Below are 24,355 nucleotides of genomic sequence, written 5' to 3' on the forward strand. Positions count from 1 at the left end.
CACCACTGATGCTGGAACACAGATCTCAGAAGGGGAAGGGTTGTTTTTTCTTGGGGAGACCAATGAAAATAAAAATGCTAACAAAAAGGAGGAAAAAAACTCACAAATGAACCAGAAGTAAAAGGAAAAAGGAGAAATGGAGAAGGGTTGTTTCATTTTTTGGCAGTGAAAAATGACAGAAGGAAACCCGATCCAACTCTCATGGAGGATGAAAGAAAGACTGAGGAAAACCGCAGGGGTGCATTGGTATACTAGTAGAGTGGGAGGGGTTCCCGCCAAAATATAGTTGAGAGATAGCTCTAGAAGGGTCCTGACGTGGCCTCTGCGCTGGCACAAAGCCCAGGAGTGTGAAACACAGAAACCACATTGAAGATCTGGATGTTCCTACATTAGCTACTATTCAAATGGAGACATTACTGCTGAGGAAGAATGAATACTGTAATGGTAAAATCAAGTGAGAATTATACCACTCAAGCAGTGGCAAAGCAGTTGTGCACATGCATGTCAACACCAACCAAAGTCTGGTAACTCATTTGTGAAACTGCTGCAACTTATATCAACTACATGAGTATTAGCTGCAAACCTTTCACTTATGATATTATACAACAATGAGGCCCTTTGTGCCACAGAAGCTGTCCAGGCCTGTCTTCTTGTGTTTTTACTCCTAGAGAGCAGCATCAACAAACCTCTATAGTAGGAGTTCCCAACATTGGGTCCCTGGGTGTTGTTGAACTTCAGCTCCCATCATCCCCAGCCAGCCACAATGGCCAAAGGCTGGGAACCCCTGTTCCATAGCATCAAACAACGTACACCGGCTTCTTCAAGAACTGCAGTTACTGTATGTATCACTAGACTTACATTCATAATTCCACTGCAGGACAAACTCAAGTGCATGGGACCTGTTCATGTTGAGCTATGACACTGGTACAAATAGACTTCACACCTCTGCCAGTGACAGTAGAAGCTCTTCTTACAGGTAAGGGATGTAGCAGGGCTGGAGTGGGTCCTGAGACAAAAAGTGAAGATGGACCTCTGCCCATCCTCTTCTTCAGAGAGGTACATGGGGGAGAGCAAAAGCAAGCGGTCACCCAGCCAGTGGGCCCCTCCCTCAGAGCCCAGGGACATTTGTATCCCCACTTGTTCAATTAAAGCTACGCGCCTTTCACAGGTGGAGAAATCTCTGGTTAGACCATAGAGGCAAAACAGGGCTTCAGAGGAATATACAAAAGGTTTTAGTACCAAATGTGCTGAAATAGCCAGTTACTTACATGTTTGGATGAGGCAGGCTGTACTCGTGCTTCCGCTAGCAACTGGACAGAATTGGACTTGTGCCTGAAAGAAGAGTTAACACTCTAAGTGAATATGGAGCCATGACTTTGGAAATGATGAGATCTAAGTACAGCTACAGGTTTCAGAGGGAAGTATTCATGATGATCATAATCTTACTCAGTCTTACAAGTTGAAAACCATGCTTTTTACCCTGGCCTTCAGTGAGCAGGCCTGGCTGTAACTAAAGAATTTCTCTTACACATTTAGATGCTGCTGATCAAGTGCTTATTTTTATTTTGCATTCTTTTACATTTGTTTGTATTACTTTTATATAGTTGCCTATTTTATGCTGAACACCACCTTGAGGCTGGTTGTGAAAGGCTGTCTATAAATCTAAAAATAAAAATAAAAACCAGCTAAGGCAGGCAGGTCATTATTATACCCACTCATAAATGGCATAAAAGGGGGGAAATCATTTCCTGAACCAAGGCCTTCCAGTTGACTGTAGAGAAGAATCCCCTTTCAGTGTTCAACCTTATTTTATACCTGCTTACTTGAAAGTTAAGTCCCACTGTTCAATAGGACTTACTCCCAAGTGAGCACATTATTGCAGTCCAAAACATCAAAAATGGTTTAAATTAAAAAACCTCTTTCAGGTTGTGAAAAACCACCAATAATGCTATATGCTATCATAAATCTCACATACAGGGAAACTGCCACAATTCATTTTTGCCATTCATTTCAATTCACAGGTGACTAGTTTGAAAAAATGTTTTGCTAACCTTCCTATCCACATATGCCTACTATAGTCATATCATATCCACATATGCCTACCATAGTCCTTTGGAGGTCTAAATAAAAGGACAAACAATGTTTTATAACATTGTTCTGCCTGATTGCCTGAGGGAAGTGCTGCAAGTATCTGCAAGGGGCTATGCACAAATTTGAATTAAGGGCAGTTCAAGCAGAGAGATGTGCTTCTCTCATATTTCTATGAGTGGAATGCCTTTGCACGAGAGTAACACCCTACTGTATTTGTTTTTGACAAGGAAGGACAGACAGACAATTTGCATCAAGTACAGCTTGAACATATGCTTACCTTTCCAAAATTTCTGAGATTTGCCAATGGAAGCTAACCAATACAAGCTTAGCAACTGCATGTGAAACCTAGAGACAGCAAAGAAGAAAAATACACAGATCAATGAGCAGAACAATTCTAGAATATTCAGGTGATACAGGCAAGTACATCTCCATCACCCCAAAGAATAGGGCCAATCTGTTCCATCAAAATGCTAGTGAAATTCAGAGTCAGATCATTGCTCTCTCTAGCACAGTAACCTACCCAGTAAGAGTGACTGAGCAAAATATGGCAGGTGGAGGAGCCATATATATCACCTTTGTAGAAAAGACTGGGTACACACGTAAAGTAATAAAAATAAATGTCTTTCAATTACATGTATACAATCACAGATATGCCATTATTTCTATATATTGATCCTTATGGGCTACAGTAAAACCATGTGTGAACTAGACTGAACTGGGCACAATGCTGTTTGCAAGATTTTGCACAGTGGCTTTGAACCCTGTACCAAACTGCCAAAGCTAGGAAGACAGAGGATTTCAGATTACGTGATATGTCTCATAACCTGTGTTTTGCAACAGCATCACACACACATTAGGGATGTGACCGAACTACGGTTTGAAGTGCAGTTCAAGCAACTTTTAGGAGTGGCGCAGGGGAGCTTTAAGAAAGAGGAGAGCAAGTCCCTACCTGCTCTCCGCCGCCCCATGCAGCTTTCTGCTGGGGCAGCACTCGGCCCAAGTACCCCAGCATGGTGCCAGGATGCATGCATGGGCGCCATTTGCGTGGTCAAGATCATGCAAAAGAAGAAGAGGCTAGAATCCTCCTATACATGTTTACTTGCAAGTAAGCTCCATTGAACTCAATTGGACTTACTTCTAAGTAAACATGCATAGAAATGCACCATCAGTTCATAATGACTCACTCAATATACAGCCAAGCCCACCACGGAAGAGCGTGTTGTGATGTACTCAAGCAGATAGATATATGAGCAATGTATCCATGAATTCAGTATGTAGATATAAGTACTCTAGCACCCAAAAAGTCTCAGCTTTTTTCAAACAGGCTTCGAATGCTCATAATTGCAGTGAAAACCGAATAGTCAGGGGATGATAGGTCTGATAAGGCTTTTGCACTGCTCCCTGTGCCTACGATTTCATTCCCTGCCTTCTCCTATCCTACTCTCTAAACCAAAAAGGGCCTTTAAACAAACACACACACACCCCTAAACCTTGGAAGAATTCAGCAAATAGGGGAGTATAAATTTATATACACTTGCTCTATGCACAGGGAAGATTACAGACAACCTTAACAGCCCTGCCCAGACAAGAGAGCATTAGACATTCCACAGTGAAGGGTTTGAACATTTAAAGCACTAATGGATTCATACAAGAGGTTTCACCCCAAACTGTGACTGCAGGATGCGAGGACGGCACAGGCTTGGGCATCAGCTCTTCTCATGGGAGGCAGATGCCTACCAAATTGATTCGCAGGAAAGCCCTGCAAACTAGAATTATCCTGTGCTCTAGGGTTATGGGCTATATGACCTTCATCCTTACACTTGATATCTCAGTTTCCACCCTGCCCCCCACCAGACCCAGCTGGAGTATGAATACAGCAAGTGATTCCTGGATTCCATGGTGCATCTTCACTGAACTTCTGAAGGGCAAGAGAAATAACAAGATTGTCATATATTTGGCTTTTTGTGCATTAAAACATATTGAAGGTTTCACTTCCTCCTACTTGCAGATACACCGAGAAAGGAACAGAATCCTGATAGGAAAGACCACCACCACAAATATTTATACACCACTTTTCAACAAAAGTTTCCAAAGCAGTTTACACAGAGAGATAATAAATAAATAAGATGGCTCCCTGTCCCCAAAGGGCTCACAATCTAAAAAGAAACATAAGATACACACCAACAACAGTCACTGGAAGTACTGTGCTGGGGGTGGATAGGGCCAGTTACTCTTCCCCTGCTAAATAAAGAGAATCACCACGTTAAAAAGGTGCCTCTTTGCCCAATTAGCAGGGGTCCATACTGGAAAAACTGATGGAATTGCAGGTTTTTGTTTTACATTTCCCAGTCTTCTTGAATGCAAGCACTCTTACAGAAAAACACCTCAACCACTTGCACTTGAATTTCACTCACTCAGAGCAACTGTGCTTCCTGTTTTTCAGGGTGATGCAAATTTGAGAATGAGTAATTCTAGGAAACTCCATTTTAAACATGCTAAACATGATTTGAAGGGAAAACTGTTACTGCGCAACAGCTGCCAGTGACTTACAATTTTGCAGACACTGAAGTAACTACAAAGTAGTTGCCATTTGAATAAGTGGTGAAAATTGTTACAAAATGTGGGCATGAAGATGGGATAAAGTCGAGTGGTGGAGCAAGTGGTGATTGTTGCTTACTTCTATAAGCCCATATTTAATCTTACCCAGTGTTCCCTCTAACAAGGATTCCCAGATGTTCTTACCTCTTTCCGATCACACTGATCTTACCTCTTTCTTCTGGGCATATTAAGTAGGACCGCCTTTGCCCCTTAATACTAGTCCTATATAATAAAGTGCTTGGCGTGCGTCCGTGTCTCCCTCGGCTGTTCTGGGCATGCGCAGAGCGCATGCCCAGAACATGCCAAGGGAGACACGACCGCCGGGACCAGGTGGCCATGTTGGCCGGTTGTTCGCCCGGCCACGAGAATGCCAGAGGCGGCCACGGGGAGGGCAGAGGCGGAGGCAGTGGGTCCAGCCCGGCCACGGGTAGAGGAGAGGCAGCGGCGGTGGGTCTGGCCCGCCCGCTGAAAAAGGAAGGAATGGAAGAAGCCGGGCGAGGCGGCGGCAGAGCTGCGGCCACAGCCACCGGACGGGGTGAGGAGGTGGCGGGGGAAGCCGGAAAGGGGAGGCCGGCGGTGACGGGTGGTCCTGGCCCAGCCGGGGAGGCCGGCGGCGGAGCGGAGGCCGGCGGTGGAGCGGAGGCCGGCGGCGGAGCGGAGGCCGGCGGCGAAGGGCCCGGCCCAGAAAGGGAAGGCCGACGGTGGCGGGGGGCCCTTGCCCGGCCAAGGAGACCGGCCGGGGCATGGAGACTGGAGGCGGCGGGAGGGGGAATGGCGGTGGGGGGCCCGGAGCGCACAACTCTCCTAGCGCCCGTTAATTTAACAGGCCTAAAATAACTAGTTATACATATTGGTCTGAGATTAGAATGGGGATTGGAAGAAAGGTTGGTACATCATCACAGAGGAATTGATGGCTCTGTAAAACAGTGAAATTCGCCTGTGTAGTTCCCGGGAGCAGGGGGAGTGTGTTCTCAAACTTAGATTACCAGAATTTGTTGGACTACAACTCCCATCATCCCCAGCCACAATGGCCTTTGGCTGGGGATGATGAGGGTTGTAGTCTAATGACATCTAGCGATCTAAGTTTGAGAACCCTGTGCCCTAGAGGGAAGGGGAATTTAGAGCCCTCTCTTCCAAGTGAAAAACTACAGCTTCCCAAAAGTCAGTTTATTACACCTCTCTTCTCCAACTTCATTAATAGCTCTCCTATCCACACCAGCAAAGTTCAGGAGAGAAGGCAGACTCACTTACAGGTAAGTGCAAAAAAGTAGTCAGTAAAGAACATAAGAACTACCAGGCTGGCTCAGATCAAAGGTCTATCGATCCCAGCATTTTGTTTCCAACAGTGGCCAGCCTGGTGCCCCTGGAAAGCTCAAAAGCAGGGCAAGAAGTCAGCTGTCTTCCCATTTGTCTTCAGCAATCAGCATTTTAAAAGACTCTCTCTGAACATGGGGATTAACATAAGAACATAAGAACAGCCCTGCTGGATCAGGCCCAAGGCTCATCTAGTCCAGCATCCTGCTTCACACAGTGGCCCACCAGATGCTGCTGGAAGCCACAGGCAGGAGTTGAGGGCATGCCCTCTCTCCTTCTGTTACTCCCCTACAACTGGTACTCAGAGGCATCCTGCCTTTGAGGCTGGAGGTGGCCTATAGCCCTCCAACTAGTAGCCATTGATAGACCTTTCCTCCATGAAGTTATCCAAACCCCTCTTAAAGCCATCCAGGTTGGTGGCTGTCACCACAACTTGTGGCAGAGAATTCCACAAGTGGATTATGCATTGTGTGAAAAAGTACTTCCATTTGTTGGTCCTAGATTTCCCGGCAATCAATTTCATGGGATGACCCCTGGTTCTAGTGTTATGTGAGAGAGAGAAGAATCTCTCTATCCATTTTCTCCCCCCACAAAAGCACAGTATTAGAAAGCATGGCCACACTAAAGCAGTTTTGCCTTTAACCAGTTGCCTCTTCACCTGCAGTAATCTGGAACTTAATCTGGGTGAGTGGCACTGAAGGGGACGAAATCTTCCCTGACTCCAAGATCATCTTCTGGTGCATTCTACAGCAAACAAGTAGTACTAAATAGAACAAACAGCACCTACATAACTCATAAGCCTTCTTCCCTTTGAGGTAGGCTACAAAATGGTGACCTGCTTGAGCTGGCTGCTGGGAATATTGTCAGCACTTCAAGAGATACTGAAGCTATCACTGTCCACAGAGACAGGGTGAAAATAGCGTAAAACAATATTACCTTCTCTAATGACCCTGAAACAGGCAAATACAAAAAAATGCTGGTCCCTAAGTTTTAGAGGGCTTAAATATAGGGTTGCACAAAGGATTTAGGGGCTTAAATAGGGCATTATGATACCCACTGTTTACTTCCAATTGCTTTCCCAATAGTTTCTAGCCACCAAATTGTTTTTCCCCACCCCATGGCTGCTGCACAGAGTTTTTTGGGGTTTTAGTAAGCTATTTACAATAACCCCAGATCGCTTTGCTAGGCAAGAAGAGCTAGTTCAGGACCACCCCCACCCAATCTTATGTATACAGGATTGTTGTTTTTTTGCTCCAAAGAGCATTATTTTTCACTTGTGTACATAGTTGCATGTGCCATTTTGTTGCCCAATTTGGAAATAGCCTTTTGGAGCTCACAGTCTGCTTGAAATGTCACCGTCGTGATTAATTTGGTTTCAAACCCTGACCTCATTGCATATGTCCAACTCTTCCAGAGAGTTTATGAGCATCAAATACCACCATAACCAATACAGAACTTCGGGGGACCAAAAATGTTGGGCTGTCCTAGATGTCCCCTATGGCTCAACAAGTGTAAAGCCTATCTTCCTGACCCCACAGTCTAAGATACAATTCCCCACAAACATTTCTTAAATTTCAGAATCAGAATTTTTCTTCATTGGTATCAGTTGCAATCTGTTGACCTTTCCCGCTCCACCACGTGCAGAAATTACTCCTGCAACAGACTTACTGCCACCTTATGGGAAGTACAGATCAGAGGGATCAGCAAAAACTGTGCTTACATTTCCCCTGATTATCAGAACTGCAGAGTGTAAGACGGTACAAAGCCCATTTGCTACATCCCTTTAAAATGGGCGGAACTGATACAGTATGCATAGATCGTCTCCTGTTAGCACACAAAAGTGCCTGTTCCCCTATCCAAGTATGTCCTTGGAAGGAGCTCTTGCCATGTTTATGGCAAACCACACTATACCATACTAAGCTATTGTGCAGTGTTCTAGTGCCAGTACTTGGCAAAGGAAATGGGCAGGATTGCATGTAAATGATATATACTCCAACTGTTCCCATTTACTAGAGTCAGGTCACATATTCTGGTGCCTGTCAGTGGTAAGATCACTGTTCCTACCTTTTAGATGGGGGGGGGGGGCTTTTACAAAAATTATTTATGTGCATTAGTTTCCCTTTCATCCTCCCCCCGCTGCAACAACTTCTCCAGATAGAAAATGTTACAACTATTCCATCACCAGTACAACCAGATTCACCAGATCAGAGACATTCATAAACATGAATGCAGTTCAGGATAAGTACACCAAGCGCAAGGAAGCAGATGTCAGGCACTTTATTCACTGTGTACCAAATTAGACTGTAGACTGAAAGAGGATCTCTGGTTAAACCTTAGAACAACTTGTTCCTCACATTTAATCTGTGAGCACTAGCCTTAACCTAATTGCTCTCCCACACAGAGCTGAAATCTCTCAGTAGATGTGAGTAGCAAAGCAAACATTTCTCATCCAATGTTTGGACTTGGTTTGAGAGCCCCCAAACCAAGTCCCACTAGAGAGGTACTGCAGAGAAATACTGAGTTCTTAACAAGCTTCTCCTACTTTGTTAGGCCTTGAATAGTGGATTCAAGCCATACAGTTTAACATACAGACTACACCAAATATTTTCTTAGTATAGCTTGTATGACCAATATGCAGACCTCCCAATGCATTTCTACATACTATGTAACATTCATAACATATTTCAAGCAGTTCAAAGAAAATTTCAGTAATACCTACAACTATCCTACAGTGTTCCCTGTAACAGAGATTCCCAGATGTTGTTGACTGCAACTCCCAGCATCCTCAGCTGCAGTGGCCTTTGGCTGCGGATTATGGGACTTGTAGTCCACAACATCTGGGAATTCCTTTTACAGGGAACACTGCTATCCTGATAGATTCCTTTCATGGTCCCCACCTCATATTGCAGACAGAAAGAGTGGCTTGCCAAAGGTCATCAAATGAGATTTTAATCTGGGACCTTCTGCTACACATCTTGTAGTCTTACCCACCATACCACACCAACTATACCTACAATACTTTGGCCGCAATTCTATGCACACTTACTTGGGAATAAGTCCCAATGAACTCAGCAACCTGGATCCAAAGTGCAGCTTATGCACAGTGTACAAAGTGCTGGTTTCCATCAGTTCTCCCTTCCCCTAGCTGCAGCTCTATGCATAGCATGTCATTTGAAGGTCTTCCATCTGTTCAGGCAGTAAGGTAGGCTTTCCGCTTCAAAAATTTCCAATGCCTTAAATCAGCTGGGATCTGATATAGCATGCCTGATTTTAGTCAAAGCTAAAAAAAAATGCCATGTTAATTTTACTATATTGCATACAGCATTCAAGTGCTTTTCAAATAGCCAAAAGTATTTGAACTGAAATTTTGATTAAGAATAAAGCAGACTTAATGTGGTTTAAACAGAATTGGACTAATTCAGTGCTTTGCCTGGAAATTATCACTGGAATACTTGTAAATATCCCCAAGACAACAATTCAATACAATGCACTTCCCTTACCATGGTTAAAATTGTAAAGGAAAGAGAGAAGAGTATCAAGAATCATCAAGGAGCCAGCGTGGTGTAGTGGCTAGAGTGCTGGACTAGGACCGGGGAGACCCGAGTTCAAATCCCCATTCAGCCATGAAACTCGCTGGGTGACTCTGGGCCAGTCACTTCTCTCTCAGCCTAACCTACTTCACAGGGTTGTTGTGAAAGAGAAACTCAAGTATGTCGTACACTGCTCTGGGCTCCTTGGAGGAAGAGCAGGATATAAATGTAAAAATAATAATAATAATAATACTGGCCCATAAGATGCATAGTGTCATGCCTCCATAATGAGGCACCCTGAGGCTGCTGCAGACTCCCAAGCAGCCCAATGCTGCTCTAAACAAGCGGCTGTGCAAGCAGCGCTACAAGCATCAGTTTCCCCATTCGCCTCAATGGGGGAAACGGCAATAGCTCTGATTGCACAACTTCTTGTTCAGAGCAGTGTCGGGGCTGTTTGGGAGTCCGCAGCAGTCCCAGGTGCATTACGGAGGCATAACTCTGCTAATCATGTAAGCCACTAATTTCAGCATGCCAAAAGTGCTGTGCACTGGATATACAGAATTCCCAAGTACAGTCGTCTGTGGGGGAAGGTGGGAATCCCTTCAGCTACATTAAAATTATTTGACTAGCATTGCATCAATTCATTATGTTGCCAATGAATTTTCGGACACAATGAATTTTTAGAAATTGACATTTTTGTGTGCAAAAATATAGCAGTAGGTGGTGTGTTAAAGAGTAGTCATAGACCGTAATAAAATATCTATCGATACCAGTAGAAAGTTTTCTGCCCCACATCACCATGTTAAGGGAGTATGAGAGGCTGTAATGGGAAGGGGGGGGGGGTCGGATCCAAGACTTCAGCTGGATCTACACATGCAGCAGAACAAAACAGCAAGGAACTGTCAAAATGCTGAGGTGGTAGAGTGGACTATACCACTACAAGTCACAGTTTGGACATACTTCAGACCAATTCTGGAGGCAAAAAAGCCCCCAGAATATTGGAAACTAGCACATTAGAAAAATAGCCCAGCTCTGACTGCTGAGCTGACTTTCTATCTACAATACATTTTTAATGTCAGGGAACATTCAAAAAGGTAATCTCCATCTGAGGTCTGATGTGATTCACCACCTCATTTCGCTGTGCATGTAGCTCCAAAACAACCAAGAAAACATATATAGGAATAGGCTGCTGGTTTTATAGAACAGTTTCTAAAAATGTGCCAAGCGGTTCACATATATCATCTCAGAAATGTACACAAGAAGCAATCTTAAAGGGACAACCCTAGCTTATCCTCAGCTTTATTCTCAGAGATAACAGTGAAGACAAAGCATGTTAAAAGCTTATTTTTCTTCAGGGGCAAGTCAGACAATTAAAAGTGATCCCTGGAGCTGAGAGAGAGTGAATTCAGGGTTGAGCTGAGATCTGAACTGGGACTTTCTGGTTCACAGATCACATTCTTAAGCACTGGTTCACAGATCACATTCTCACTCACTCAAAACTGTTTATAATTTCCAAGGTAGAAGATTTTTTCAAAAGTTATGTATTATAGGCTCAAAAAGAAAAGAGAGATGAAATAAAAACCCACTACCATTTTCTTTCAGTTCTAAATTATTTCCAAGTCCATACCTTATTTCTGAAAAGAGTCCCATACCTGTTGACTAAATTGCATCCATGTGGTTATCGCACAACAAGGACAACACGTTTGCTGGCTTAATATTCACTATGCTCATAAAGACACTAGGCGATTATTTGCATTCACCACAAAGTGCACATTCATTGTGATTCGAATGCATATGGATGATGATGATGATTTGTTGTCTGTTAGGTTGAAATAAAGAGGGAATAAGTGCATATGATCTCATGATTCTGATCTGATTAATATAATTACAAGATTCTGATGTGGCTCTCAGTGCTCAACAGATTTGTTCTAGAACAGGGGTTCCCAACAGGGGGTACTTGAAGGGCTTCCAGGGGGTACTCAGAGTCCTCCTGACTCCCCACACTGAAGCCACACTATTTGTTCCTCATCTGAGGTTTGCCAGGTTGCAGGAGATGTGTCCACTGCAGAAGGGGAGGGGGAAGGATGAAGACCTCCTCCACTGTTCCTGACTGGCTACATGCTGCAGCTCAGCATACGCCTCCCTTCAGCCTGACTGACAAGCTTCAGAAACTTAGCACCGAGTGACATCTCATAACTTTAACATTTAAGAGAGCACACACTCTTAAATGTTACAGTTATGAGATGTCTCACCTCTGTATGGGGTACCTGAGCTGAAAGTTTGCGAGAGAAGGGGTACATTTGTTCAAAAAGGTTGGAAACCCCTGTTCCAGAGAACCAAAAACACTGGTTAAGCAGAGCAAGGGGATAGTCTACATACAGTAGATAATGGCCCTTCAGTCAAGAAGATTTGCATACTGTGTGCTTTAACTACATTTCACAACTGCCATTACACATTTTCTAGTCTAGTTGTAAAGCTACAAAGATAAGCTCTCAGATACATTGACAAGCTGTTGTTGTTTTTTTAAATTGTGACATTCTTGGCCACCCCTCCCCCACTCCATGCATTACAAAGTTCAGAAGCTATGTGATCAGATTATTTAGCTCCCTTCGAACCCATGAAAACAGCAATCTTTTGGCGATCCATGAATTAGAACAGGATATTGAAAATGAGCCACAAATGCAGAGAGGCTATTTCCCTGCCAAACAAGGAGGAAGTGAGCGATATCAGAGTAAATTTTCTTTAAATATAGCCACTCAAGATTGCAAAATACGTGGCGTTTCCCATGGAGAGGCTTAAGTCTTCCTGGCAGCAAAACATTCAGGCTTGCCAAAGAACCAAACAAGACATTAATGCTTTGTCATACATTACACATTTAATTTTACTTTATGCAAACTGATGCAGCACACCAAATGTCAAGCCTGAGACTTCAAAAAAACAAAAGAGAACCTTTTCAAAATTCAGCGAGACACCAATAAAGATTAGGGAAGGCCATCAAGCTCTGGGCCTACAGTGACCTCATCAGTTTTCAATAAAGGTGTAGTGAAAACCTTTGCTCACAGTTTCATTTATATACAGAAAAAAAGGGATGAAACACTAAACTGTGTCGTGTTGTTCTCCCATGCACATTTTTGAAAGGTAAATGACAACTACGAATCTGCTTCTCAAGGGGATCTTCCAGAAAGTACATTATTTCCTTACTCCCTTGCCCTGCAGCTGATAACTTCATACCACTGGAATTACCTATGAAGTCTTTCCTCGCTGCTAGGCAATGCCAACTTTATCTTAGAGTCTGGCTATCCATTATAGGGTTGAATGACTCCTGCCCCCAAACTGGCTTCTAGTGGTCAAGGAGCATAGCTTTGATACAGTTAGTGGAGTGTAGCAGCTATGAGACTAAGCTGGGAACCAGAAAAGACATCAGTTCAAAACTTACATTTACCAAGTTGGGTGATTCAGACAAGTAACAATCCCTCATATGCAACACAGAGATAATAATGCTGATCAACTTTCCAGGTGTGTTGCAAGGATTACTGAAATACAAAGCATCCTGAACACTTGAAATGCACTATACAAGTACAATCTCAGGGAGCACCTCTCCTTATAATGTCCCTTAAGCCCATTTCAACCAGAGTTACATTAGCTACTCTCCAGTCCTCTGGTATAGAGCCTGATTGTAGGAACTTATTTTTGCTAGGAGATCAGCAATTTCACATTTGAGTTCCTTTAGAACTCTTGGGTGGCTGCCGTCTGGCCCTGGCAATGTGTTAGTTTTTAGTTTTTTAAGACAGTTTAGAACTTCCTCTCTCATCACCTCAAATTGGCCCAGTTCTTCAGCCTCCAAGCCTGAGAAGCTCAGTTCTAGAGTGGATATATACTCAGTATCCTCTGCCATGAAGTCAGATGCAAACAACTCATTCAACTTTTCTGCGATCTCCTTATCCTCTTTAATAATCCCCTTCATGTCCTCATCTAAGGTTCCAACTGCCTCCCTGGCAGGTTTTCTGCTTCTGATATATTTGAAGAAGTTTTTGTTATTCCCCTTGACATGTCTAGCTATATGCTCCTCCAACTTTTTGCATCCCTTATTGTCTCCTTGCATTTATTTTGCCAGAGTTTATGTTCCTTTCTGTTCTCTTCATTTGGGCAAGACTTCCATTTTCTGAAGGAAGTCTTCTACCCTTTTATAGCTTCCCTGACTCTACTTGTTAGCCATGCTGGCATCCCTCTGAACTTAGTGGTACCTTTCTTCTTCTTGGTATACATGCCAACTGAGCTTCTATTATTGTGGTTTTAAATAAGTTCCATGCTTTCCGAAGTGATTTGACCCTCCTGACTTTCCCTTTCAGCTTCCTTTTTACTAGTCCCCTCATTTTTTGAGAAGTTTCCTCTTCTGAAGTCCAACACATCTGTGACTTCCTTGGCAATGCACCACTCACATATAAGCTGAATTGGATCACACTATGGTCACTGTTGCCCAATGATTCTACAACTCTGACATCTTGCATCAGGTCCTGGGAACCACTCAGGAGTAAATCCAAGATCGCCTTCTCTCCAGTTGGATCCATGACCAACTGTTCTAAGGCACAGTCATTTAGCATGTCTAGCAATTTTGCCTCTCTTACCTGCACGTGAATTCACCAGTCTGTGTGAGAGTAACTGAAGTCACCAATTATTACAGCTCCTTCTGTCTTTGATGCCTCTCTGATTTGGGATCTTTACATCAATTGCCCTCTCTATTGGTCTTCCAGAGGGGATGTAAAACATTTTTTCCATTTGAATTTTGCTTTAGCTGGCTGGTTTGATTATTTACTGGTTCTGCTCCTTTGACACCTGATATCTTTTGAATTGTTTTTATTGGCTATATTTATTGTTGTACACTGATGTGGAAAGGTGGTTAACAAATGATTTTAATTTATTACTATACTTGCCAGATTTTCATGACTGAATGTTAATCCAACATCAGACAAAGCAGCCAACCAAGGCAAATACCCAAATGATCAAAGTTGGCAACACAACACACTAGAACCAGTCACAAAAGTATTAGTATAAGGTTATCAAAGCTGCTTTGATGATGATAGATAATCACACTACAGTTTAAGCACTCCTAAGAATAATTGTTCAAGATGCCTAAAGGTGACAAAGAGGGAATCCCAAAGCACGAAATACTTGTAATTAGAAGGCTCTCTGGCTTCACTGTCAGCTGCTCATACAAGGATATTTGGAGTACAGTTTAATTGAATTGGAAATGTGCCTGAATAAAAGCACAATCTCAATTTAAACAGCAGCTTTGCACATACACAAACGCCCAAACTTTGAAAAGAACAACTGCATTATGAACATATGAAGAGGTCTTATATCAAATCAGACCATTGGTCCATCTAGCTCAGTATTGTCTACACTGACTGGCAGAAGTTTCCTAGAATTTCAGACAGAGGTCTTTCCTAATGCTTCCTGGAAATGCCAGGGCTTGTACCTGGTCCCTTCTGCATGCTTGCTCTACTTCTGAGCTACAGGCCCATCCTCTCAAGAAAAGGTGACTAATCTGCGTTTATATCTGCGGGCAGCCCAAAAAAAGGGAATGGGGTGGGAACCCCTAAACAGTGACAGCTACTGAAGAGTAAAAAATAAGGTGACAGAACGGAGTTCTGAATTTTAAAACAATAAAGTGCCATATGTTTAAGACATGTTTAGGGCTTAAACACATAGGGCTTCACTGCCCTTTCAACAAATACTAGACAGTGTGTTTCCAAGAACTACATTTCACATTCCAGTGCCATCTAGATAGGTTTGCCAGAATGTTGTGGGGGCAGAGTTGCATTTGACATGCCTTTAGCCTGGTGACCATCAAGCTTCTAGTATCAATAAAACCATTAGAAGAGATGCAACAGAAACATATTCAGCACACTACATCCTTGATGAGAAGAGATCAATTTGCTAGTGGCTGTAAGTTCATGGCAGGCCATTACAATATTTCATGCTTATGCCAGATGGCTTAGCACAAGTGCCAAATGCTGGCATCAGCTTAGAAACTCAACTCTTCCCTGAGCATTTGCAGTGGGGCCTGCAAGCTTCCTGATTAATTATATGGCCAAGCAGCAGTATTAATCAAAGAGTTACAAAAGATTATTGCTCTCTTCAGTACACTACATACAGAAGTAGTCTTTTCCCCTCCAATTAGTCATTGGTACAGCAGGAGGCAAGAGCGCCTACCACTAAACAAACTGTCAGTGTAATGATAGGGCTTCAGGAGCTCGGATCTACTTCTCTTTCAAGTCTATGATTATTCCTCCTCAAAAAACACAATATCCAATTGCCAAATGGAACTACTAATGTTTCTTGCCACTGTGTACTCACTTTGGATCTATTTTAGCTTCACCGTCATTTGCATAGGCTTCTTGGGCTTCTTTTTTAGTGATTTCCAGAGCTTGATGTATTATACAGATAAGAAAGGCTCAGCTCCGATACAATGAGATATGAATACTACTCTAAGAATTACAAATGCTTTCCAGTTACACAGAGATCCCTTCATCAATCCAATAAAAAGTTCAGATCAAAAGCGAGATTTTGCCTACACAAGTTGGCAGAGTACAAGACTTTACCTTATTTATTCTGGATTTAATTTCTGAGACCAATTTAGCAACTAGTGCCTTTTATGCCATCTGTGCCTCATTGGTTCCCCTAAATGTCCTTATTAATGAGGCACTGGTTCTGCTTTGGCTCTAGCCCCCAGCCCCTTGTCCACTGAACATGGGGGGGGAGGGCAGGTTTGGTTCAAAACCATTTCCTAAGAAAAGCTGAAAAAAGCTGAGAAAATGAAAAATAGTCCCTCTTTCCCATTCCCAGCTTCCTCTTTTGAGTTGCTCTGCACAACTGCATTTTAATCAAAGGTTGGTAGGTAACATTTTGGCAAAAATCAAGAAGCTAAGAGGCAAAAGAAGTTATGAATGAAAGTCCATGAGGAAAAAACTAGAAGCCACAAGGATAAGCAGTAATTAAAAGAAGGTATGCAAGTCCTACCCCAGATCCCATTTGATCTTAAAGAGAGAGTGTTTTGTTCGTAATATTGTTTGTAACACTGCAAACGTCTGCCTCCCTACTTTTTTAAAAAGTGGAAACAGATTCCATGCTGGGAAGTAAATAAATGAGCACACAAAATATGAACAAGGCCTGAGCAGCTGTGTCTCTTATGTATATAAAAGAGCTTTGCTAGTCAAGAAAAAGCAATGTGTGAAAGGGGGCATTTTCACACTTGAACCCCACATGCAACCCAGAACGTGGAGCCAACACTAAGGATACTGGAAACACAGCCACCCCACATTCACAGTACTTTTAGCCAGCTCTGATGGCAGACCAGGCAATTCAAGTTTATTTTATCAGTTCTGTAGCCTTAAAGGCACACTTTCCCCCACTGCCATAGTGCTGCTCACCTTTAATGCAGAGGCCAAGCTGACCATGTGCTCATTCAAGGTACTCTCAGACTCCTTATAAGTCAGGCAGGTGAACTGATATTCCTCAGGATCAAAGGCGTCAGCTCCCTGTTGCTCCACATCATTTGCCACCCCCACATAATAATCCTCAATGTCCCCAGGTTCTTCATCCTCTTCCTCCTCGTCACAGTTTGGATCATAGTCCTCTTCATTGCTGTCAGAGCCCTGGCTGTTCATGTCCACAGACATCTTAGTGCTCTGCCAAACTGCAGAGCAGGAGAGCAATGTCTGTTTCTTTCTCCACCACACTTTATTGCTCTTTTGACTTCATCTGACTTTTCTGCCTCCTACATGGCACGGGGGTGGGGGAGAAGAGAGAAGGAAAACATAAGTTTGATTTTTATGCTCACAAAGTGGGGAGAAGGTGAAATCCAACTCTCACTTAGTAACATTCATACCTAATGAAGACTTTGAGCCATGTTTTTCAACAAGGTCAAGCACAGCCATATCGCTGCCCAAATCCTTCCTCAAGTATGATCCTTACCTTGTTGCATGGCCATGGGCAAGTTAGTCTCAATCTCTCTCTCTCTCTCTGTTTATTTTATTATTTATGTTGTAATTAAATATACATATATACCAGTTAAAAAGTACTTCTCAAAGCAGTTTATATAGGAAAAGGAATAAGAATATGGTCCCCTGTCTCAGAAGGGCTCATAATCTAAAAAGAAACACACCAGCAACAGTCACTGGGAGGGATGTTATGATCTCCCCTTACTAAATATAAAAGCCATCGCTTTAGTAGGGGTTACCCTACCTTCACAGTGCAGTTACAAATTTAAGCATGAAAAAATGTAAAATACCACATCCAGCTTATATGCCTTGGCAGAAAGATGATATGTAAATGCAATCAATCAGAAATGAGTGGCAGTGTGGTGTCCTGGTCCTCCATTCCTTTTCCTTCTTTTAACTGGGCCACCTTCTACTTATTTCTTTTTCAATTTATAACCAGCTTCCTAGCAAAGTTGTGAGATCAGCTTACAAGAATTAAAACCATAACTGAAAATACCATAACAATTCAACAAACAATTTTAAAATAATGGAAAAATAAGCACAATAGCAGCAGATAATTGTTTTAAAAATTTAGAAAGACGCAAGATTTCCAGCATTTCAATCCAATTACTTTACTTCCTATAGAAAAAATAACCAGACTGAAAGACTGTTGAAGCCCAGAGACTTTGGAGTAGATGGAAAGCTTATTCTGGAGAGGATTGCAACCCTATATTCACGACAGCGTGCCCATCCATTTCCAAGTTGACCAGTTCACCAGTCATCAGCATACCTTTATTTTCTACTGATCTTCAGTTTATGGGCTCTCATCCAACACATGTCTGATTCTAGCCATCTCATCAGTGATTCCACTGCCTCATCAGGGTTAGAGGAAAAGGAGAAACATCACTCTTTGCTTCCTTCTGCTCCTCGTACTCATGGTGCTCTGTACACAAGTAACAGCCTCTTGTTCTCTGCCCATCAAACCACCTCCATTTTCTCCTCAAACTTATTTTTCTGCTAAGTTCTCCCCAGAGTACAATAGTCTTACTGGTCCTGCACTTTCTGCCACAAGCTTACTCAACTCAACTTTCAGCCTTCTCAGCTTCAACTTACTTGTCTTACCTAGATAATAATAATCTTTCTTGGTTCCTGTATAACTAGTGACACTAAATAAATACAGTGACATCTTTGAAGTATGTAACTTAAGTTCTCATTATCTACAGGAGACACACTTTCAAACAAGTATCATCCTACATCTCATAAATGGGAAGCAAACTGGTTGAAGTGACAACAGTTGGATGGCAAAGATAAGAAACATGTCCGCATTCAAACCAATTTAAAAGTCAGAAGCCAAAAGATAAACAAGTCAGGAGCTATCACATGAACACTCCTGGTATCCCAAGCTCAGAAGGTAGGCAGGAGGGCCTCTTATTCAAAGTCTGTCCTAGCACCTAATATCTTTTTTTCAGAAGTATTTGGGACATATCAGAATAAGCAAGGGCATTATTCCATTTACATCTGCAACTATTATTTAAGCTACAGTACATTTACAAGTTCATCAACAGCAAGCGCAAGTAATGGCTTTGGCCATCTGCAGTCTACATCTTCAAATCGACAAAAAAAAATCACGGATGATACTTAGCACCACAAAATGTATAACTATTCTGCATGCAATAGCCGTCTCAGACTCAGAACCTAGTTGAGTGGAGCCAACACTTTGATCAAGTCTGGGAGTGAGTTTACACACAGTCAGAGGCATAGCTAGAGGAGAGGGGGCCTGTGTTCATCCCTCTCTCTGGCGGCACCCCAGAGTGAGGGAGATAATGAAGAAAATAGGGAGGGGTGGAGCTGAAGGGCCCTCAGGAGCTGGGGCCCCGTGTTCTTTGAACCCTTTCGCCCAATTATAGCTACGCCCCTGCACACAGTAAGAGTCACAGCTCAAGGAAATCCCCACAATCTAGTATCCAACTACATGCTGCTATCATTTGTACTCAGAAGAAAATCTCAATCAGTTAAGTAAACTTAATCCCAAGTAGTGCATATAGGACCATAGCCTTAGACTCTCTTAAAGCTGTCAACATTTATCCATTTTATAGCCTGCCTTTTGATCCCAGAGGGGCTTACAACATATGTTGAATATCCGCCCCCCGACACACACACACATTAGAATGTACATCTGCATTTTACTGGACTCTAATACTTTCACATATACAGCTATCATGCAGTCAGTTCTGTGAGAAATGTAACTTACAGTTATATAGTTTCTGGACTACAAAGCATGGAATTCTTTTTTTAGCAGACCAGATGTTATTCTGCTTCCCTCCCTTTCATTTAATTCTTCACTGGATAGCTGCTGAGGCTCACTCACACACACACTTAGACACATACTTGATTTGCAGGTAGTCTGAAGTCCTGCTATGAATGCAACCAGCTTCCTTCAGCAGAAGAGAACAAAGGCCAGCAGCCAAATTGACTGGTTCTCCAAAACCTCCCCCACACCCCATTACTTTTCTATCATCAGGGTTTCTTCACTTACCTAAATCTGTCCACAACCAAATTATGTATATCAGCTTTGCAAACGGTATTCAGGGGATCATCATACACATGCCTCCATTTGTCTAGGCTGCTCCCCTTTTCCACCTCCTTGCTGCAGACACTACCAGTCACCTCTCCCCTTACAGGGTTATTCAGCCTGGTAGCAAAGATACAGCTCAAATGAGAGAAAGGAGTAGGGGCAAGCCCCACAAACAGCCAGACTACTACAGAAGCAATCCCCAGGGCTATTTTTTAATCTAGCTTTTTAAAAGACAGTATTCTTTAAGGCTAGAAAGAAGGATGATAGCACGACACATACAGTAACAGTGAGCAGCATTACATCAACTGGATGCTCAGCTCTATGGAAGTAGACATTCATCTGAAGGCACAAACAATGAACTAATTACTAGATTTTGACATAACTAGAAATCATTGGCCACAGAACAGAATGGGAAATGGAAACATGAAATAAATTGCTATTCAGACTGTAATGCTTTTGTAGAAATATTGATTTTTATAGCCAAGGGCACAATAAAATGGCAAGAATCAGCTTACAATTCCAACATGCTACTGAAAAGTCCAACTGACACACACTTTTCAAGGCAGACATGAATGTCTGTGGAAGAAAGGACAATTGTCAGAGGAACTAGATAGCATGGAAACATGAAGTAGGAGGGCCAATTAAATGAGAACAAATCTTTAATACTAGAGCTTAATCATCCTTTTTCTAGCAAGAGGGTATTCTAATGTTTTAGACATTTTGGAAAACAAGTCTGTTTGTAAGCCTTTTACTAGGGAATCACAATATCTCTGCTGCAGTAAGGGTTCATTATGTCACACCATTTAATTACGAACAATGCACTGACCCTCAGAGTGGGAAATATTTCAGATTTTCCAGGCACTGCAAAGCATTACTCGTAAGTGACTAAAGCAACCACATCACTTTTATGATCTTTACAGATGCCTTTCACACATGCCTGACTATTGCCATGGTTACATTAGTAAAATACCCATTGTGATGTGAATAGGAAGGCGTTTCCACCTATCTCATGGATTCCTCAGGGACATGTAATGCTTATCTGTGCACAGAATGTGCCCCCCCCCCGCCTCATTCCCAGAGGCCCATGTTAGTGGAGGCCAAATGAATGACAGAACAGTCATTTGGGGGGAATAAGGTAAAAAATGCACTTGGGCAATAACTGATGGGGGCTAAACCTTCCCTCAGTGGTCCTTTACCAATTGGAACCAGTTTACTCTTCTCCCCCATTCTATCTATATTGTATCACAGCAGTGGCAGTGAAGCCTCTGACACCGATTGGTTAAGCTTTTTTGATGGCGCAGGATGTCATGAGCCTTCTTGTGCTCAGAAAAGAAAGCTGTCCATATTTGCAGTCCAGGTTCTGCGAGGGAAAAGAAAGTTGTTAGTTTAGCTGGGATTAACATATTACACAGGGTCTGGTTCCAGGAGAGGTTTTGTGGGGCTGACTGGGAAGAAAAGGGGTAGAGAGCCAAGAAGCAAGGTGGCTAAAGGAAGAGTATAATGTAGGCAATGGGTTGAGAGAAAAAAATGAAGGGCAGATGAAAGAGAAGGGTAGATGAGAGAAAGAAAGTGGCTAATATCAGAAGGAGCACTGAAGAAACCCCTGAAGTGCTTAAGGTCAGGACGGAATGTGTGTCATGGGGGACATGGAGAGGAAAACTGCTGGGGAGGCTAAGAGTGGCAGAATGACCAAAGGAAAAACAGTCAGCTGAGAAGCAACGACCTGAAGAAACAAAGGGTGGCAGAGACATAGTATAGAAGGAAGGTGGAACCAAGGAGAAAGTACAGCTGGGGCAAAACAACATTTTGGGCAAAAAATAGGAGAGGCTGGTGCTATTAACAGGAAGGAAGAGGAAAGGCAAGAAAAGTTTGAAGTGGGGACTGCAGGCCAGGGCTAAAGTTGGTATCTGTCCGGGCCACTGTATCTTTAAGAACTGCAAGAAAGAAAATATTGTAGGTTGTAGCTTCTACTGTCAATGCAAAATTGCAGCAACTTTAAGAGAGCAATGTGTATCAAGAATGAACCAGTTAATTTATAGTGTAAATTGTGGCTGATACTTACGTAGGTATAAGCATAATGCAGTTGGAAACTGCAGTAGAGCAAGAAGGGTAAAAACACTTCACAAACATTCACATCTGATACTTAGGGTCAGATTCTCCCCCAAACTGCAGCCTGCTACCAGAATGAATACTTTTTGACAGTCTTTTGAATGCTTTGATACAAGTCTGGAAAATATCTGAAATCTGTGCTGAGCCCAGGTATGCAGATTCACAATCTCTCAACACCACATCCAACAACTATTCCATTCGCCACAACTATCACTTTTATTGATGGGTTTTAGGGCAAAAATCCTCCATTTCAAGAATAAAGCATTAAATCCTATTATTTAATGTTTCTTTACATTACATTATTTCCTTTGTCTACAAAGATATTCCTACAATGCCCTATCCACCTACAATCACTAATATGAGCTTGACTAATTGTTACTACAATTTAGCTTAAGTGTACCCTGATGCAACCTAGGAGTTTATTTAAAGCAGGTACTTTTTCAACTGGATAAAATACTTTGTTCTCAAAGCAAGTCATATTCCTTTAAGAGACATAGCTGCCCACAGATGCTACAGTTATCATGAGTTAACTTGCTAGCATCATAAACCTTAACTTCAAATGAACGTTCACATACAAAAATACATTTCAATCGAGATCAAATCATTGCATGACTCTCTAATAGTTAGCTTGTTTAAAGAAAAGGCTCTTCACTAAATCAAGCCATTCCTTACACCACACATATCTACTGCCCTAGTGGAAACATGGCAGCTCACTTGTCAGCCATTCATCCATCCAGTTATTGACCTAGTCACCAAAACCTTTTGCAAATATGGCTGGGATCACAGTTTTGGTGACTGTGACAACAAATAGCATCTAACAGGCTCCTAAGGGGAAGCTTGCACATGCAAACCCAGCAAGGGAACTTGGAATGGTTTGCACTGGAGCTATTCCAACACTAAATAAATCAAAAAATAAATCTGGCAGGGCAAATCCTTCATGTTACAAATGCCTTCCATGTCCCATTGCAAATGCTGCCCACACATACAGAACGGCAAGTTTAAAAGCTCCACTCCGTTCTCAGCTATTTGGTACCAGTACTTATTTGTCAATCTCTAATTCACCCTTCACCATCATTTCAACCTGAATGCCATCTTAACAGCAATTATATTTCTATTCCACCCTACTATCAGAGCAAATTACAGTGATATTATTTTTATAGCCAGCACAGTAACTTACATGCTGTGGACACAAGTGTTAAGTATTAAGATCTCTATCTTCTATTTAAGTTAATTATAACAAAGAGGTATCTCCGATGCCGACATCATGAGGTGCCATGGTCCTTTCACATGCAGACAAGGGCACTGGATGGGAAGAGGCAGCTTCAGTTAACAATATCCTCCAATGGATCTCTTCCAGCGCCCCCCAGATATTTACCTTCCTCCAAGAAATACGTGTGTTTATGTTGATTTATTAGGCTAGATTGAAAGACAGTGACTTGCCCAAAGCAGTGCGTTTCACAGACGGGGGGCGGGAGACTGTTACGTGAACCTTTCCCCTTTCAAACCCCAATGCCCACACAACACCACGGGCTCCGAGTGGGACGAGTGCTAGACCTCTCCCGCCTTCATGCCCCACACTTTTGCGGGCAAAGTTAAAGCAAAGGATGGGCTGGCCTCCCTACAGCCTATTGGCCAGCCCTGCAACAGCCACAGCCACCCCAACTTGAGGAAAAGGGAACCTCTTCCCTTCCACTCCCCAATGTAAACAAGGCCCGGCTCCCCTTCCTCTGAGCTCACCCAGGGTGCGGGTGTGGAGGCCGAAGCCACCTCGGCCCCGGTCGAGAAAAGCGGCTCCTACAGCACCAGGGAGCGGAGCGGGAGACGCTGACAGAGAATCGGGAAGGAAGCGAAAATCACCTCCCCGCGGGCTCCTCCATCTCTAGCCGGGCCACTGTGGCCTGCACACCGGAAGCCCTGGCCTCCAGAGTGGCGTCACTTCCGCCGCCGGGAAAGAGCTCAGGGAGAAAGAGAGAACGCTGTGGCAGCCGGAACGTCACAGACGCAGGAAAAACCGGCGGGAAAGAAAAGGCGAAAGAGCATCACTGGGAGAAGGGGGGGCTGAACCATCATCATAGAGGGGGTGTGCGAGGAGAGAAGTAGAAAATGAACATGCTTTTTTTCGACAGGCGTGGAATGAACTGCATTATAAATGGATGGAT

At 42.9% G+C, this 24,355-nt stretch overlaps 1 protein-coding gene across 2 annotated transcripts in view; it reads right to left on the minus strand.

Moving 5' to 3' along the window:
* ARIH2 (ariadne RBR E3 ubiquitin protein ligase 2) overlaps positions 1-24,127 on the minus strand; it is a 49,811-nt gene extending 25,684 nt beyond the window's left edge. Inside the window, exons 1-4 of one of the 2 annotated variants that reach the window (XM_053298130.1) lie at positions 23,934-24,127; positions 16,964-17,310; positions 2,369-2,436; positions 1,269-1,332 (exon numbers count right to left, since the gene is read on the minus strand). In XM_053298130.1, coding sequence (XP_053154105.1) covers positions 1,269-1,332; positions 2,369-2,436; positions 16,964-17,212 — 381 coding nt within the window. In that variant the 5' untranslated portion in view covers positions 17,213-17,310; positions 23,934-24,127. The remainder of the gene's footprint in view (positions 1-1,268; positions 1,333-2,368; positions 2,437-16,963; positions 17,311-23,933) is intronic. The other variant, XM_053298131.1, reaches the window with a different exon arrangement.
* Between the last annotated feature and the right edge of the window lie 228 nt (positions 24,128-24,355).

Source organism: Hemicordylus capensis, chromosome 2, assembly GCF_027244095.1.
Source record: "Hemicordylus capensis ecotype Gifberg chromosome 2, rHemCap1.1.pri, whole genome shotgun sequence".
Lineage (NCBI taxonomy): Eukaryota > Metazoa > Chordata > Lepidosauria > Squamata > Cordylidae > Hemicordylus > Hemicordylus capensis.